General features: G+C 40.8%; 1 protein-coding gene across 1 annotated transcript in view; it reads right to left on the bottom strand.

The window, feature by feature from the left end:
• Positions 1-17,808, bottom strand: part of NEMP2 (nuclear envelope integral membrane protein 2) — a 42,163-nt gene extending 24,355 nt beyond the window's left edge. The window contains 2 exon segments of the mRNA XM_020993599.2: positions 17,237-17,685; positions 17,687-17,808. Of these exon segments, the coding sequence (XP_020849258.2) occupies positions 17,237-17,685; positions 17,687-17,793 (556 nt within the window). The 5' untranslated portion in view covers positions 17,794-17,808.
• Between the last annotated feature and the right edge of the window lie 549 nt (positions 17,809-18,357).

The following is an 18,357-nucleotide window of genomic DNA, read 5'->3' as shown; positions in this document are numbered from 1 at the left end:
CTTAATCTCCTCCCCTCCTACTTTTCTGTTGGGTAAAATAGATTTCTATATTCAACTAATTGGGTTGAGCCAATATTGATAAGAGTAAGGTTCAAGTGATGCCCATCACCCACCCTCTCATCTTTTCCTCTACTGAAATAGGTTTTTCATGACTTTTCATGTGAAATAATTTATTCCATTTTACCCCTCCCTTCCTTCTGCCCTCAGTGTACTCCTCTTTCTCATCTCTTATTTTTTTATGTCATTCCCTCAAATTCACCTTATACCCGTACCCTCTTAGTATGTTCCTTCTAGCTATACTATTAGTGGTACATTTCTTAAGAATTACAAGTATCACAATAACAGCCACGTTATGCAATGACTAATATTGTTAAAATGAACCCTTCTCAGCATTACAAGGATCTAAGACATCTCCAGAAGCCTCGGGATGGAAAATGCTGTCCACATCCAAAGAAAGAGCTATGGAAGTCGAATTGCTATCACTTATTTTTACCTTCTGTTGAGTTTTGTTTCATCTTTCTGATGGTTCCTCCTATTGGTTTTAATTTTTACTTACAACTTCACTAATGTGAAAATATGTTTCATGGGTATGTAAATGTAAAGTCTATATCAGATAGTGCGCCATCTTGGGGAGGGGGAGGAAGGTGGAGAAAAATTTTCAACTCAAAAGCATATGGAAGTGATTGTTGATAAATCAAAATAAATTAATAAAATTTAAAAAAAAAAGAATCACAAGTATCATCTTTCCATGTAGGGAATAGTTCAGCTCCATTGAATCCCCGTGTTTTCTTTTCCCATTTTACCTTTCTAGGCTTCTCTTGGGTCTTGATATTAGAGATCAAATTTTTTGCTCAATTCTGGTCTTCTTATGAAAGTTTGAAATTCTCCTATATTTCATTGAATGACCATTTTTTCCTTTGATGTATTATGCTTAATTTTGCCAACTAGGTGATTCTTGGTTGTAGTCCTAGCTCCTTTGCCCTGTGGAATATCATATTCCAGGACCTCCGATCCTACAATGTTGCAGCTGCCATGTCCTGTGTAATCCTGATTGTGACTCCCCAATATTTGAATTGTTTCTTTCTGGCTATTTGTATTTTTTCCTTGACTTGAGAGTTCAGTAATTTGGTTATAACGTTCCTTTGAGTTTTTATTTTGGGATCTCTTTCCTGAGGTGATTGGTGGATTCTTTCAATGCCTATTTTGCCCTCTGGTTCCAGGATATCAGAGCACTTTTCCTTGATAATTTCTTGAAAGATGCTGTCCAGGTCCTCCTTTTGATTATGGCTTTCAGGTAATCCAATGAGTCTGACATTGTCTCTTCTGGATTTATTGTCCAGGTCAGTTGTTTTTCCAATGAGGTGTTTTACATTTTCTTCTATTTTTTCATTCTTTTGAATTTGATTGATTCTGGATGTCTCATAGAGTCATTAGCTTCCACTTGACCGATTCCAATTTTTAAGGAGTTGTTTTCCTCAATTAGTTTTTGTACCTCCTTTTCTATTTGGCCAATTGTACTTTTCAGAAGTTGTTTTCTTTAGTGAATTTTTATATCTCCTTTTCCATTTGGCCAATTCTACTTTTTAAGCAGTTGTTCTCTTTTTCCAAGCTGTTGACTTTTTTTTCATAATTCTCTTGCCTCACTCTCATTTCTTTTCCCATTTTTTTCTTCTACCTCTCTTATATGATGTTTAAACTCCTTTTTGAGCTCTTTCATGAATTCTCTCTGGGCTTGAAACCACTTCCGTTTTTCTTTGGAGTTTTGCCCATAGGTGTTTTGCCATTGTTGTCCTCTTCTGAGTTTGTGTCTTGATCTGCCCCATCACCTTAACAACTTTCTGTGGTTAGATTCTTTTTTTGTTGGTCTTTGCTCATCTTTTTTTGGCCTTTTTCCTTTCTTTTAAATTTGAGCTTTGCTCCAGAGGTGGAAGGGACAGTTTCTCAGGCTTCTTGTGTCAATGACTGCAGGCCCTGGCTGTTTACCTGGTGCGACACTGATGTTGCTCTGAGACTCACGGGGGACCTTCATGTCTGATGCTGCACTGAGAGGGTAGGGTGCGGAGTGGCTGGCTCTGCTAGAGGCAGTAAGGGTGTGGTAGCTTTCCTGGTGCTGAGCCGGGGTCCTAGTGCTGGTGTCTGGCATGTGCTCAGGCTGGTGGAGTGTTTCTGCATTTCCCCAGGGGTGTACTGCCTGTTATACAGCCTAAAGGCTGCCTGTTTGCCCAGGGTTATGCTGAAGCACATAGTGATTCACTGTGCTGGAATCTACCTGTTTTCCTGGCTATGCTGAGGCATGTGAGGGGTCCTGGTGCTGGCGATGGCCTGCTCCACCACACTTGGGCTCAGGATCTCCTGCTGGTTTGCTGTAGTGGGGCTTGCTGCTGGCTTGCTGGAACCCTTCCTGTCCCAGACTATGCTGCCATTTTACCTGAGTGAGATAGACCTTTTCTACCTATCTTCCAAGTTTCTTGGGAAAAAAATTGTTTCACCTTATCTCTTTGCTGGTTCTGCTGTTCCAGGATTTATTTGGGGTGCTATTTTATGGTTGTTTGGAGGTGAATATGGGAGAGTTATGGCAATTTACTTCTTACTCTACCATCTTGGCCTCCAGAAGTCCCCATAAGGTTTTATAAACAAATTTATATTATTATTTGGCTGGCATCTATATAGCACTTTAAGGTTTGCAAAGTGCTTTATAAATATTACTTATGTTAATATTTGTAGTAGTTATGGTTCAGTTGTTTTTCAGTTGTGTCTGACTCTCTGAAATTTTGAAATTTTCTTGGCAAATATACTGGAGTGGTTTGTCATTTCCTTCTCCAGCTCTTTTGACAGATGAGGAAACTGAGGCAAACAGGGTTACGTGACTTGCCCAGGGTCACATAGCTAGTAAGTATCTGATACTAGATTTGAATTCAGGAAGATGTCTTCTTGATTCCAGGCCTGGCACTCTATCCACTGTGCCACCTAGCTTCCCATTTTTAATATTATCATTATAAATATTTGTAATATTATTACAAAATATTATAAATATTTTATCCTCATGACAACCCTGAGTGGTTTTATTATCTCCATTTTACAGATGAAGAAACTGAAGCCAACAGAGGATAAGGGACTTATCCAGAATCATACAGTTAATAAGAACATTTATGAAACTGGATTCAAACTCAAGTCTTCCTGACTGTAGGTCTAGCACTATACTCACTGCACCATCTAAGGGTGAGTCTCACCTATTTTTTTTTTAAGTATATCTTCTTAGCATACAAAACTATGTCACTGCTTCTTTTATCTACTGAATTCTCCTTTTGGATAGTATGTCTTTGTGGGGTATGTGTGTGTGTGTGTGTGTGTGTGTGTGTGTGTGTGTGTGTTTTCTAAGCTTCTGTAGCCCTTGCCTGCTCCATCTACCTACGAGGGAAGTCAGATGTTTGCCTACTGAAGGACTTCCCTAGGTTCTTTTCCGAGGAAAGCAGAAGCAAAATGTAAGATCAGTAGGCCTGTATTCTCTGTTATCCATTATCACCATCCCATCTACCTTCAGCACTTTTTCTAGTTCTCCATTATCTTGCATCTAACATAGCTATAAAAAGCCCTTGACATTGCCTATCCCATTCATAACCTCAGTACTCCTGACTGCTCTGAAAAGATGCTACTACTTGATGATATCCATCCTCCACTGCCTGTTTTTGTTTCTACCTTCTTCTATATACATTTTTTTTTAAATTGAAGGTGGTCAATAAATTCCCTGTGTATGCTCCTCAATCTGTTTAGATACCTTTCCACTTCTTTGTTAACTGGAATAATTTGTGTCATCAGAATTTCATCCTAAATGGCTTTCAATCCTATCAGATAACTTAGTAGTAATTTTAAGCCATATTCTTCTTGGAAATCTTTTCAATCTACTCTCTCAAAATGTAGACAACATTTCAGACGATGGCCAGATTTTCTTTGCCCCTCAACCACAAACCCTAAGATGGAACAGTCATTCTCCCAAGGTTCCCACCATTTTGATATTATCATTTCTCCACTAACCCTCACTTAACAAGATCTTCAGGATGAAGTATCCCTCTAATTCTTATACTGCTTCAAAAGTGTATCTTACTACATAATGCCATATGCCACTGCAGTGATATTTCATTCATGAGTCTTATGCTAGAGACAATGGCAGTGCTAGATTTGGAATCAGGAAGACTTGGGTTCAAAAACTGCTTCCTCTGGCACATATTAGCTATGTGACTCTGGCATGGTATTTAAACTAAGTCTCAGTTTCCTCAACTGTAAAATGAGGGGAGTGGCCTAGGTGGCCTTTAAGGTTTCTTCTAGCTCTGAATCTATGATCTATTGAGTCTCTAACTATGATGTAAAATTTGCCTCCTTCCATTAAGACCTCTGGTTCACTTCTCTTGTGAATTACTGCTCCTCTCTACTAATTTTCTCCTATGCTGTATTTTTTATTCTGTGTAGTATCTGGTAGGTGGATATATACATACATACATACATAAATGTACAGACAATTATCTCTCTCTTCTTCTCTTTTACAATTTAAATCTATCTTGATCAATTTGCCACACTCTCCCATTTGGATGTATTTTTACTTGACCTCATTAGATACTCTGCATCCTTACATAAGAGCCCATCATTTCTTCTATCCAAAAGGTGTAGTCCAAAAATCTCATTCTCTAATTCCATTTCTTAATGTGCTATTCATATCTCAAATGCACCCTTCATTTCCAAAGCCCGGTCTTTTAATGAAATGCAACAATGACAATGCCATCTGTATTCCTGAAGCCTTCAACTTCTTGTCCAGGACTTCACAATTCCTAGCACTGATTCTGAGATCACTTATGGTGGTATCATTCGTTCCTGCAGGAATCATCAGAAGTGGATACTAATTGTAATATCTATCCATGCTTGGGAAGCTTTCCCTCAACATTTCTCTGGGTTTCAATTTCTTCATCTGTACAATGAGAGATTTAGACTAAATGGCCTCTAAAGTCTTTTTTAGCTCTAAATCTATGACTCTATGTTCCACATAAACGTTTTGGGAAGACTGCATACCCGCCTGTTGTTTAGGTCAGTTCAGTATTACTGCTGTTGTAACAGCCCTCGGCAGAAAGTTGCCAAATACCATGTCTTGTCTCTTTTTCTCCCGATTAATATTGGATTACTACTTTCCTCTCTTCAAAGCACCTGAATCTACATCATTAGAGAAGAAGATGCGGCTTCCTCTTCAGAAGGTCCATCTCTAATCTATGTAAGAAGAACCTCATCCCTATAGAGCTTCAAAGGTTCTCCTCCTGTCATGTTCTCCTCCCCACCCTGCCCCAAATAGAGATGAGGATTCCCCATTTGCCTCTTCAGATGTTTTACCTTTGAAACAATTGTTCCATTATTTTAAGGAACACTGCATTTAACCTAAATTCCTCACACTTGCTCAATAATGTCTTCTGTACCACTTCTTCCAAGAATCATTGTTAGTAACATGCTGCAGCCTTCTCACTCCCGCCATGTGTATTTCTGTTGACTTTTGGGTTAATTATAATTTCAATTCTTCTAAGAACTTAGTGTTCCATGATTTGGAGCTCTAGAGTATTGCTGGGGAAGGCTGGTGCTAACAAGATGGGCTTCTGCACCAGCCAGCAATCTGAGCTCACTGACAGCACCACACACATTCCCAAATGAGTTTTAAACTGATCTCTTCTTCCTAATCAATCCTGGGCTCAGCTTACTGCTTATTTCAAGCACGAAGCCAAGATACACGTTTTTTTGCCCATTAACTTTCATTTATCCCCTTTAAAAAACATTAAAACCATTTCCTGACATGCTCCCCAATACTGAATCCTCCAAAACCTAATCAACAAAGCCATCATACCTGGAAGAATATGCATCACTGTATGACCAAAATCCACCTACTCCATAGGGATCATAAGATTATAGATTTGGAGCTGGAAGAGACCTTAGAGGCCTATGAGTTGAACACTTTCATTTTACAGATGGGGAAACTAAGGCTTGGAAAGCTAAATGACTTGCCTAAGGTCAAACAGCTAGTAAGTGTCTGAGGAAGCATTTGACCTCATAGTTTTCTGACTCCAAGCCCACACTTCATCAACTAAGCTTCATTTCTTCCTCTGGGACCAAGATACATCACTGCAATTAGTCCACAGCATTTTTGTGTCATTTTCACTTACATTATTATAGTCATTGTACATACTGTTCACTTGGCTCTATTCTCTTCACTCTGCATAAACACATGTAAGTCTCTCTGATATCCTCATATTTGTCATTCCTTACAGCACAATAATATTCCATTTCATTTAAATACCACAATTTGTTTAGTCATTCTCTAGTTGGTAAGGCAGCTAAGAGGTGCAGGGGATAAAGTACTAGACCTGGAGTCAGGAAAAGTCATCTTCCTCAGTTCAAATCTGGTCTCTGATACTTACTAGCTATGTGATCCTGGGTAAGTCACTTAATACCATTTGCCTTAGTTTCCTCATCTGTAAATGAACTATAGAAAGAAATGGCAAACCATGCTAGCATCTTTGACGAGAAAACCCGAAGTGGGGTCACAGAGAGTCAGAAACAACTGAAAAACGACTGAACAACAAAGTTAATAGGCACCCTCCGTCTGTGATTAATGAATGCTTGTTAATTGACTGGTTTCCATTTTTTGACTGTCACAAAGATGATAATGCTGTGATGAATATTTTGTTATATATGGAGTTGTAACTGACCTGCTTGCCCAGGAGCTGGATAACTGGGTCAAAGGATATGGATAGCTTAGTTACTTTTAAAACATACATATAAGCTGACTACTTCAGAGAGTTGTTTGTTCATCTGGATAAATATCAGAGCCTAGGCAATCTGAGTTTTTCCATCTACTTTTTTATTCTAGGGTGTATGCATAGATCAATGTTGCACTGTTAGGGATTTCACTGCAAAAAATTTTGGCTTTCCAATGACATCTACAAATATTAGTATTTGTAGAATCTCAAAATTAATAAATAGGGAATCCTAGCGACATGATCAGCAAATTTACAGATTAATCAATTTCTCTAATCCTCTTCATCTCTCTCACTACCAAGAATAATAATGATAACAATGATAATGATAATAATAACTAGCGTTTCTATAGCACTTTAAGATTGCTTCACAAATACTATCTCATTTGATCCTGACAACAACCTGGAATTTATGTGCTATTATTCTCTTCATCTTACAGTGAAGAAAACTGAGGCAATTAGAGGTTAAGTGGCCTGTCCTGGTCACATACCTAGTAAGTGTCCGAAATCATACCTGAACTCAGGTCTCTCTGTCTCTAGAAATGTCACTCTATACAAGAGCCATGGATCTTACGCTGACCTTAAAGATGGGCAGAGCCAAGTTAAGAATCATAGTTTGGAGCCAGAGGACTTGGGTTCAACTCACACTTCTGATGCTTATGACCTGTGTGAACATGGGCAAGGCATTTAACTTCCCCGGGCTTCAGTTTCCTCACCTACAAAATGAGACTGCAGCACTAGATGGTCTCTAAGGGCTCTGCCAGCTCTAGATCTAAGGTCCTATCATAGATTAAAAAACAAAAACAAAATCAAATACCACAGTGCAAGAAAAACATACAAGAAAACCAGCCAGCACTTCTGAACATGGATAACAAAGCATGGAATGAGAGAGTCTATATATAGTGAGCTGCCAGGGAAAAAAACAAACAAAAAAACCACACTTTAAACTCCAAGATATTTAGTGGCTAACAATTTCAACAAATTTTGCAAGTAGCAAGGAAACAGATCTTCAATTATGAAGGGAAAAAACTCCTCAAATAACATAAGATTATTCTGCCTTCATGAGAAATCTCAGAAAGGAATGGAATAGTATATATTGAAAGGCAAAGGAACTTAAGACACAACCCCAAATGACATTCCCTGTAAACCTGAGTCCAATAAATAATGAAAAAAGATGGAAATTCAACAAAAAGAAGGCACATTTGAGGTATTCCTGTAAATAAAAAAAAAATAAGTGAACAGGTGTAACCAAAGTATTTGACTTATAAACACTCCAAACAAGAACAACATAAGAAAGGTGAACAAGTACAGCTATCATGGGAAGACTTACTAATGAAATGAATAATTTCATGGTTAGAGGTCATTGTTTTAAAAAGCACTACATGATAAAAGAACAAGAAAAGGGGATCCCAAGAAAGAACGTAAGGGGATAAAGATTTAAGTGGAACTAAAAGAATTAGAAGAAATGCAGGTGGAAGGACTGATGCATTATGGACTAAAACCCCTGAAAGATATTAAATAAATCCAGGAACAGAAATTGAGGAAGTACTCTCTTATTTAATAAGAACTTACCAAACTAGAAAGCAGTTTGGCAGAAATTAGGTATAGACCAGCATCTTACACCATACACACACACACACACACACACACACACACACACCACACACACATCCACACACGTGCGCGCTTATATGTGTTTATCATAATGAGCTCAAAATATATACATGACCAGGATATTAAAAGTCAGATAATTAAAAAAGCAGATCAGGTAGCTTACATAGCCATGGCTGGAGAGAGAATTCTTAACCAAATAGTGGGTAGAAGTCATGACTAAAAATAAAGTCAGTAATTTTATTTGCCCAAAACTGAAAAGCTTTTGTACAAACAAAATTTATACAACTAGGATGAGAAGGAAAGGAGACAACTGGGAAAATATCTTTGCATCAAACATATCTTATGGGGGTCTAATACCCAAGAAATACAGGGAATTAAAACAAATATATAAGGCCAAAAACTATTCCCAAGTTAATGGATATTCAAAAGATCTGAATAAACAGTTCTCAAAACAACTGCAAATCAAAACAACTCTAAGGTTTTACTTTACCCTTAGCAAACTGGTGAAGACAACAATATCTGGGAACAACCAATGTTGGAAGAGTAGTAGAAAGACAGGTCCAATAATACACACCCTGTTGGTGGAACTATGGATTGGTCTAATCTTTCTGGAAAACAATATGGAACTATGCTAAGAATGCTCATATCCCTTGGCTCAGAGATACTATTGTTCCACATATATCTCAAGGATAGCAATGAGGAAAAAAAAAGGTTCCACATACAACAAAATAGTTAAAGAAGCAATTTTTGTCATAGTAAAGAAATGGCAACAAAGTAGATGCTTATAAGATCTGGGGAGTAACTAAACAAATCAGGGAATAATTAAGTAATTGTGGCATATGAGGGTAATGAATATTATTTTGCTGATAAAAATGATGAATACAGGCTCAGATTCTTATAATCTAATAGCTCAGTAAAGTTCAGATTCCTTAAGAATCTGGCCAATATGGTGGATGTTCTAATAAACCTTGTCTTTGGCTGAAAGAAGACTTGGATCGAATTCATTCGGGCAGAACCCATGTGTTGTGATTTTGGGGTCCCAGCACCCCTAAGCCCCCAAACCTCAACATTTTGGTGGCCTGTACAGGGAAGCTGCCTAACCCCAAGTTCTTCTCCAGCCAAGACTGGAAGGTATGTAAGCCTCCTCACCCTTCTTTCTTGCCCTGTAGTTGGGGTTGCTCTCCAACACCTAGAAAGGCTTAGAGGTGCTTTTCAGGTAGACAGTTGAGAAGCTATCTCACACTTGGCCTGACACTCTCAGGCTCTAGGACCACTGGTTCAGCTGGAGACCATGAACCTGGGTACACCTTCCACAGCATAGAGGACAAGGATGGACACCCTATCTGGAAGCATATGCCCAATTCTGTCAATTCTCTCAGGGCTAGGAAATTGGGAAAACTGCAGGGGGGTTTTGGTTCCCTGAGGCTTATTTACTCCCTCTCCTCTACACCCCTGAATCCTCCTTCCTGGAGGTTACAGGGAAAAGTTTGAACAACAAAAAACATCTTAGCAGATTCTGGAAGTTTTGTCATGGATCATTAAGGAGTTTTAAAACATCTCCTTGCAACCCTGGTCACTCCCTTCTCCCACTCCCTTCCCTTGAGTCAAGAGAGTATCTGTTAATCCTGCTCTTAGGAGAAGAGTGTTTCACCCCCCACCCATTCACTTTCTACTGCGTGGGCCCCCCTGGCAATGGCCTTGGGCTCTGGGGCAACCTTTGCCAGGAAGCATCACCCAGGTTCAGCACATCCTGCTCACGGTAAAGAAGCTTGCCTCTGAAGGTGGGTAAGCACCCTCTTTTAAAGTCATAGTTTTAACTGTTAATGATGAGATGTTGATTCTCTGTGTAAATTTGGAAATGTGTTTAACAAAATTGAAGTCACCTGATTGATTATAGGTTTGTTTCAAGTTCAAATTGGTGAACTTTTTCTGTCAGTTACGTCAAGCAACTTTTCATAATTTGGTTACCACTAAAATAATTTGGCTCGTTGTTGGTTATTGTGTTAGCGTGTAAACTTGCCAAAAAACTTGTTTGGGTTTTGTCTTGCTGAGAATTTGCAAGTATATGGAAATAATCTCTAACAATTGGCTTTTTATACCAGGACAAATTTAAGTTTGAGATGTAAATCCTGGAAAAGTTTTTCCCAAGCTGTGATTACTGAAACTTGCTGTTTGAGGTAAAAGCTCATAGGATTTTATTTTGAGTTGTCTGATAATAATCCACTGATAATCAATAATCCACCACCTGAGAAAAATGCCACAAGCTACTCAGAGAGAATGTGACACTGGTGGGAAATCAGCATTGGGAAAAGCTAAGAGGCCAATTTTAGCCTCAGTCTAAGACAGGATCCTCCTGGTTCAGTTTCTCCATTATGTTCCTTTGAAAAGGAATGTTACCCACCTGGCTATTCCCGAGTCTGGTTATGAGGTGGATTTGATACTGAATTATCTGAATCCAAACAGAGCTAAGGATGTTTTATCCTGTCATATCTGGGCCCTGCAGTCTTTTCTGTCAGATTTGTGTCTTCCAGACTACAGGCCATTCACCTACAGTTGGTAGTAAACAGAGAGTACCAGCCAATGTCCCCCCATTGTTCCCTGGATGCAGCCTGTGCTTGGTTCCAGTCAACCTCCTCTTTGGGACCCCCTCGAGGCAGCTCTACCCCCTTTGCAGCAAGAAGCAGTTTCAGAAGCCAAGACCTTCACCTCTCACCCTAAAGAATTTGGTTCACATTTGTTTGAGGGGGGAATGATGAGGATGGGATCTGGACCCCAAAAAGGAAAAACCCTGGGCTTTTCCACATGGTCAAATCTCTGGCATTTGCTTGAGGCTATAATTCTATCAACTGGCCTTTCATTATCGCCTACACCCAATCTACCTCCAGATGCACCCCCTCCTTCCCACTCTTACTCCTAACTAGACTCCATTCTCCCTTGGCCATGTGGTCCAGGTCCCAGGTGCTCTGTTCACTCCAGCTTACTGACCATTTCCATCCAGATCTTCCTTAGACCCCTCCTCCAGTCATCCCCAAACTACTTGGCAACTCCTGGATCCCTCCCACAGTCTTTCTGTATATAAGGTCCATCTTATCTCCATTAAAGTGCTCAGATCCTTAAAATCTTCTCCTAAGAGAAGGATTAACAGGTATTCTCTTGACTCAGATTCTTATAATCTAGCCAACAGCTCAGTAATGTTCAGATTCCTTAAGATTCTGGCCAATATGGTAGATGTTCTAATAAACCTTGTCTGGATGTGCCTGAAGTCAGAAAGATTCATCTTCCTGAATTCAACTCTGGCCTCAGACACTTACTAGCTGTGTGACCCTGGACAAGTCACTTAGTACTGTATGCCTCAGTTTCTTCATCTGTCAAATGAGCAGGAGAAAGAAAAGCAAACTATTCCAGTATCTTTGCCAAGAAAAATCCCACAAACGGAAGCATGATGAGTCAGTTCATGATAAGATGAACATGGGAAGGTTTATATGAATGAATGCAAAGTGAAATAAGCAGAACAGGAAAACATTTGCAATTACAACAAAGTAAATGGAAAAAAAACACAACAAAGTAACTGAAACTGAATATTGGGAAATTTTAATGATCAAGATTGGCTCCAAAGGAGAAATACGAAAATGTACCTTTCTTTTTGGAAGTGGTGAGGACCACTGATATGGAACATGGCATATGATGTCAGACTTGATGTGTTAGTTTTTTTTAAAAAAATGTTTTTATTTCTCTTTCTTAAAGTACTCTTTAATAAAAGATGGTTCTCTGGGAAGAGGAAGAGGGAGAAATATATTGGAGAATGTAGGTAATATAAAACCAAGAGTCATCAATCAAAAGTTTAAAAAGAAAAAGAAAAAACTAGAGAATCTTTTTATTTGGACTTCTGCCTGGACATTTTCCATGTCAGTGGTGGACTCCTTAGGCAAATATATAATGTCCTTATCACCTCACTTGATGTCAGTACTGAATGTATCACTGAACAATGTTATCTCCACAGCTACATCTGTCAAAGTCTCATATGATTTTAATGCACGATGGACGTCATGTCTGAGGGCAGTTTTTAAAAATGCTTTGCATTCTAATGAGTCAAATATATCTATGCTATGAAATGACCACTGAATGACCTCTGAGATGAAAAAGCATCTTTCTCTTCTCTGAAGAGAGCTGGGGGACTCTACTACTGTGCCAAGCACTGTGCTAAGCACTGTATAAAAATTATCTCACTTGCTCCTCACAATAACCCTCAGACAGTTATGATGCTATGAAGGTGCCATTAAGACCCTGTTTTACAGATGAGGAAACTGAGGCTAAAAGCAGTCAAGTGAGCTGCCTTGGGTTCCACAGCTACTGAGTATCTTTCATCACATTTAATTTGAGTCTTCCTGACTCCAGGCCTAGCACACCATCTACTGCACCTCCCAGCTGCCTCTGTAGGTTTGGAATGTTGGAAACACAATCAGTAACTGTTTTTCTTGGTTAAACGGGAAAGTTCTTTTGGTATGTTTTAGGAGCAAAGCATAAATAACACAAATTTTAAAAATAAAATAGAGAGGAAAAACAATTTAAAAAAGAAAATGACTATCCAAGCAGGAGAATGTCATGTCTGATAAGAATCTGCACACTTTCCATTTGGTATTAAGACTAGTCACCCCCCTTTATTTTCTACCTAAGACCCTTTCTGTGTGACTCTTAAAAATCTGATCCTTTCAAAAGATCTGGAGAAATCTTGTCTCTGGCTTATCTTATAGGACCCAAGAATGGCATTTTTCACCTCAAAGTGGTTACAATATTCTTGTGTGGAACAGCCCTAGCTGCTATCCTTATGATGTTTTGTTCTAGCAAGTCCATCGGAGATTAGATAATTTAGATGTGGAAGGGACCTGGGGGAAGGGAGACATAAGAAAGGCTAAAGAGCTTGTCCAAGGCCACACAGGTTGTAGGAGTAAGGAGCAGCGATGGAATTCAAACCAAGCCCTCCATCTCCAAATCCAGTGTTCTTTCCATTACACCACGCTTGGATGTCTGATCAGCCATGGAATAATTCACATCTCATCCTCTGACTTAGCTCTTTGGCTATCCTTTCACCAAGTCTTGCTTAAGATTTACATTAAGTCTTACTTAAGAGGTTGGTTCTTTGTTTGTATAGATGTACCTTAGTTTGAGAATATCCCATATAAATCCAAACTTCCAAAACAGATGTAATTAATTTCATTATTAAATGATCAATTTTTTAAATTTCAGATCTTCTTCAAACAGTAAGGCCCTCCCTAAATCATTTCTGTATGATTTATGTAATTTTTTCAGAAACAGATTCCATTAATCAATAATCGATTGTTCCTCCCCATAAGTACTTTTTTTCATTTATAAGGCAGGTCAGAAATAACTGGGTTCAAGCTGTGTGACCCTTGGAAGTCACTTAACCTTCTAATCACTCAGGCTCAAAACCTCAACTCTTCACGCTCTCCATCACCCATAACCAAGTGGCAGTCAAGTCCAGTTTATTTTATCTTCCCATCTCTAGTATACACTCCCTTCTTTCCATTGACGATGCCATCATCCTGGTGCAAGCCCTCATTATCTCAAGCCTAGACCATTGCAATACCCTTCTGGTCTGTCTCTCCCATTCCAGTCTATCCTCCACTCAGCTGCCAAATTGAACGTCCCAAAGCAAAGGTCAAGGAGAGTGACTCCCTATTACCTCCAGGATCAAATATAAAATCCTCTCTTTGGTTTTGAAAGCTCTTCATAACTTGTGCCTTTCCTACATTTCCAGGCTTCTTATACCTCACTCCCCTCCACATACTCCAGTATGATCCAGTGACACTGGCCTCCTGGCTCACTGGTCCTCCCATACTACACTCCTCAGCCTTTTCAGTGGCTGTCCTTTATGCCTGCAATACTCTACCTCCTTATCTCCACCTCCTGGCTTCTCTCAAGTCTCAGCTAAACTCCAACTTTTTACAAGAAGCCTTTCCTGATCTACCTTAATGCCAATACTGTTCCATGGAGATTATCCCCAATAATAATCTGTCTTTACCTGTCTATATTGTATACATGAATGAATGTCTCCCCTATTAGATTGAGTTCCTTGAGAGCTGGGACTGGTTTTTGTCTTTCTTTTTTTATTGTCCCTTGCAAGTTACCAAAAGAACGGTTTTCTAATGTCTCCAACAGGTTTTAGGCTTTGCCCATAAAACTCTTAGCACAGGGCCTGGCTCATAGTAGGAGCTCATAGGAGTGTGTCAACAAACATAAATACTTGTTTGTGTCTTTTTTTTTAACCTCCCTTCACCTCAGTTTCCTCACGCCTAAAATGAGGGAGGTTGGTTTGAATGGACTCTAAGGTCCCTTCCAGCTCTAAACATATGATTACTATTTATTCTATTCTTATGTTCAAAACTATTTTTAAAAGTTCAAACTCAGTAAAACAAAGCTTCAGTCAAAATTCTAGAAGTAATACATAGCTTTGGTTGATTTTTGGCTATCTTTAAAAAAAAAAAAAAGAAGATAATACCTTCCCAGTCTTAGGCAACCTTAAAACTACTCCCCAAAAAATTTCAGTCAAGGTTTTTTGGTGCAGAAATTGTGATTTTATGGGTGTAGAGAACACCAGTTGGAACTCACTTCGCTGAAACATCAGCAACTCAGTACCTCATATGTAATTTGTTGTTCATCCTTCTCTAAGAGGACCAATGACATCATGAAGGTGATCTCTTGCCTTGTACATGAACTGGATGAGTGGAGCAAGCTTTGAGAAGTCCTCAGCCTCACTCTCTCCTCCAGAGTCACTGTCTTAACCAAGAGCTATCGAGATTTGCCCATGAAACTACAGCTAATGTGTCAAAGACAGGTCTTGTCAAATTCAGGTCTTTGTGACGCCAAAATCAGTCCCAGAGCCTGCTTCTTCAAATGATTTTAGCAAAGTACTTCCATAAAATTTAAGTTTCTTTTATGTGTTAAACAGATATTTCAAAACATGACCAAGTCAAAAACATTAATCTAATGATTATCAAACTGTACTCTGTTTCGGTTTCTTTAGTGGTTGGGAGAGGGGGCAGAGAAAGTTTCACTCTGGGACAAGAACTTGCTTGTCTTTTGTTCCTATTAATGAGAGATGGAATGGGTTCAAGCTGCAAGAGGGCAAGTGGGATCAATTCATACTAAACTGTATTTCGAAATCTCTATGACTTCTCTCTGACCTGCTTAAACAGATGTCTTTAAATATTTTTATTTCTCCAGAGGACCTATTATAGGAAGTATGAAATTGGGACTGTAATTATTATATGCACTGATGTGCCCAGAGATCTGCTTTTAATTTCAAGAACAGACTTCCTCAGATCAGAGATGACAATGAAAAAAGTATGCAGGGTTTAAGAAATGGAAACTGACTTAGTGTGAATTTCACACACTGGATATCCAGACACCTCAGACACCTTCTGGGGTCCAGAAGATAGATATTTATTCAGTTCTGCACTCCCTTGCCACAGGCCAAAGAAAGCTGTTGGGAGACCTAAGAAAGAACCAGGAGCCTTCATTCCATGCTCCACTGGGACAAGGTCCCTGGGACCCAGGCCTCCAAGGTTCGGATACATCCATACAGTGAAACTGTTAATAAAGGAGACACTACATTTGGCAAGATGAGTCCAGACTTTTGAGACAGAAGGGAAACAAACAAAAAACTTCAAAGTCCTAGGGGCTCCACCTATTGGCCAAAAATCATGGGAGGGTTCTCCACTCGAACTTTCTACTCTATACTGCCAGCCAACCACTAGCTCCTCCCCTTTAACTGACTCTGGCTTCCCTCCAAAAGGGGCAAGGTGGCTTTGTGGAGGCCTGCACGCTCCCCATTTCTTAAGATGAGGGTTTCTGGGGAAATAGGAGAGTACAATAAATCACCATCATTTAATTCAACCCCCTTATTTTAGAGATGAAGAAAAAGGGGCCTAAGGAGGCTTAAGCGACTTGCTAAAGATCACAAGGTTAATTTAATGGCAAAGCCTGGACTGTGAAGCTGGCTGATGAAAAGCAGTACTGCTGACGCTCACATAAGGAAAAAAACTGATTCTCAGGGATGATAACAAAATGAATCTGGTAAACACTGCCCCCAATCGAAAGTTAAGAGGGAAAAAAACGAGGTTTCCAGCAAAACTAAATGGGCTAGAACCCTGCAGGCCCCAACTCCAGATAGTCATCTGGGGTCCAGAAGATAGATATTTATTCAGTTCTGCACACCCTTGCCACAGGCCAAAGAAAGCTGTTGGGAGACCTAAGAAAGAACCAGGAGCCTTCATTCCATGCTCCACTGGGACAAGGTCCCTGGGACCCAGGCCTCCAAGGTTCGGATACATCCATACAGTGAAACTGTTAATAAAGGAGACACTACATTTGGCAAGATGAGTCCAGACTTTTGAGACAGAAGGGAAACAAACAAAAAACTGGCTTGTGAGAAATGGTGCATACAGGAAAGAGGCTGAGAGGCCGTACAAGAGTTGGAAGGTATAGGGGTGCTGCGTGTCGCTGCAAGCTGAGGAGAGGGAGAAGAGAAAAAAAAGAGTTGCACTCCGCCTTCTACCCGTGTCAGGTGTTCCAACACATCTGGCTGGGGTCACTTACATAAGGGAAATTGACGAGGTGGGGGAGGAGGGAAAGAACTAGACCAGCCCAGCCCGCCTTCAGAAGTCTTGGTGCCAGGGGCTGGGCTTCCACTGGGAAAGCAAATTCCCCTCCCACGGATGGGGCAGGCGCACAACTGCTAAAACCTCCTTGCGTTGGGGGGGGGGAGAGAAAAGAAACAAAGACAGAAAAGAGCTGGTGCACGAGCGAGGTTGCACGGTTACCTGATAACGCCGCCACCTCCTCCCCTTGCACCAGGCCCACGGGGAGGAAGGCCAGCGGCTGCAGCCACAGCAGCCGCAGCCACTGACCCAGGGACAGCTGCAGCTGCGGCTGGCAGCGCCGCCGCATCCTGCGCCGGGGCGCAGTGCAGCGCCGCGGGCCGCCTCCCTCTCCTCTACTCAGCCCCAGGCTCGCATTTCGCTTCCATACCGCAGAGCAACTACCCCAGTCTGGTGCAGCGGAAGTGGAAAGAGAGGAGAAGGGACTGGCTGGGGAGGGGGCTACCGGGTGAGCCCCGCGGGGAGACAGCCCCGCCGGGCCCGCCCCGCCCTGGCCGCGCCCCTCTGCGGCGGCTGCAGTTGCTGCTGCTGTCGCTCCCTTTTTACCTCCCCTTGCGGTTATCTGCACCGCCTCCCCTGGCCCCAGGCTCTTCTGGTGCCTGCGGCCCCGGAAGGGCCCCCGCTGCGTGCCTTGGCCCCAGGCCCTGGCTGGACTGTAGGTGATCCCACAGTGAGCAGCGCTGTGCCGGCTGAGGTCCTGGGCTGCAGACTGCTTGCATTCCTGGGCTTGTCCTGGCCGAAGCAGAGTCTGGAGGTGGCCCAGAGAGCCTCAGCCTCTTGTAGTCTATACGTGAGAACCCTCAGTGACTCCACCAGCGGCTTCCCCGGGACGTTTAACCTCAATGATGGAATCTACTAATGGGGGCTGTGGCTAGCCTGGCTCCTTGTGGAAGCCTATTTCCACCACATAGGCTATGCGGCTTTTATGTTTTGTTCTTTACTTCTTGTACTTCAATAAAACCCCCATACCGTGTTTTGTTTTGTTTACCGCTATACCTCAACATAAGATCACATATTTAGAGTTCAATAGGAACTTAAAGTTCATCAATCAATCAACATCAAACTCTACAGGAGCTTAACAGTGATCAATCAAGCAGCGGAGCTTAATAAATACTGGTTGATTGATTACTATATGCCAGGCATAGTGCTAAGCGTTGAGAATTAAAAAAAGAGGCACAATTTAATCCCCACCCTGAAGGAGCTTGCAGTCTAATGAGGAAGACAACATTCAAACTTCTATACAAAGCAAAGTGTATAGTTAAATAGGAAACAATTTAAAAAGC

This window comes from Phascolarctos cinereus, unplaced genomic scaffold (genome assembly GCF_003287225.1).
Source record: "Phascolarctos cinereus isolate Bilbo 61053 unplaced genomic scaffold, phaCin_HiC Scaffold_726;HRSCAF=1367, whole genome shotgun sequence".
In the NCBI taxonomy this organism is placed as follows: Eukaryota; Metazoa; Chordata; class Mammalia; order Diprotodontia; family Phascolarctidae; genus Phascolarctos; species Phascolarctos cinereus.
The sequence above is the reverse complement of the archived record's forward strand: the minus strand, read 5'-3'. Positions and strand labels throughout refer to the sequence as shown.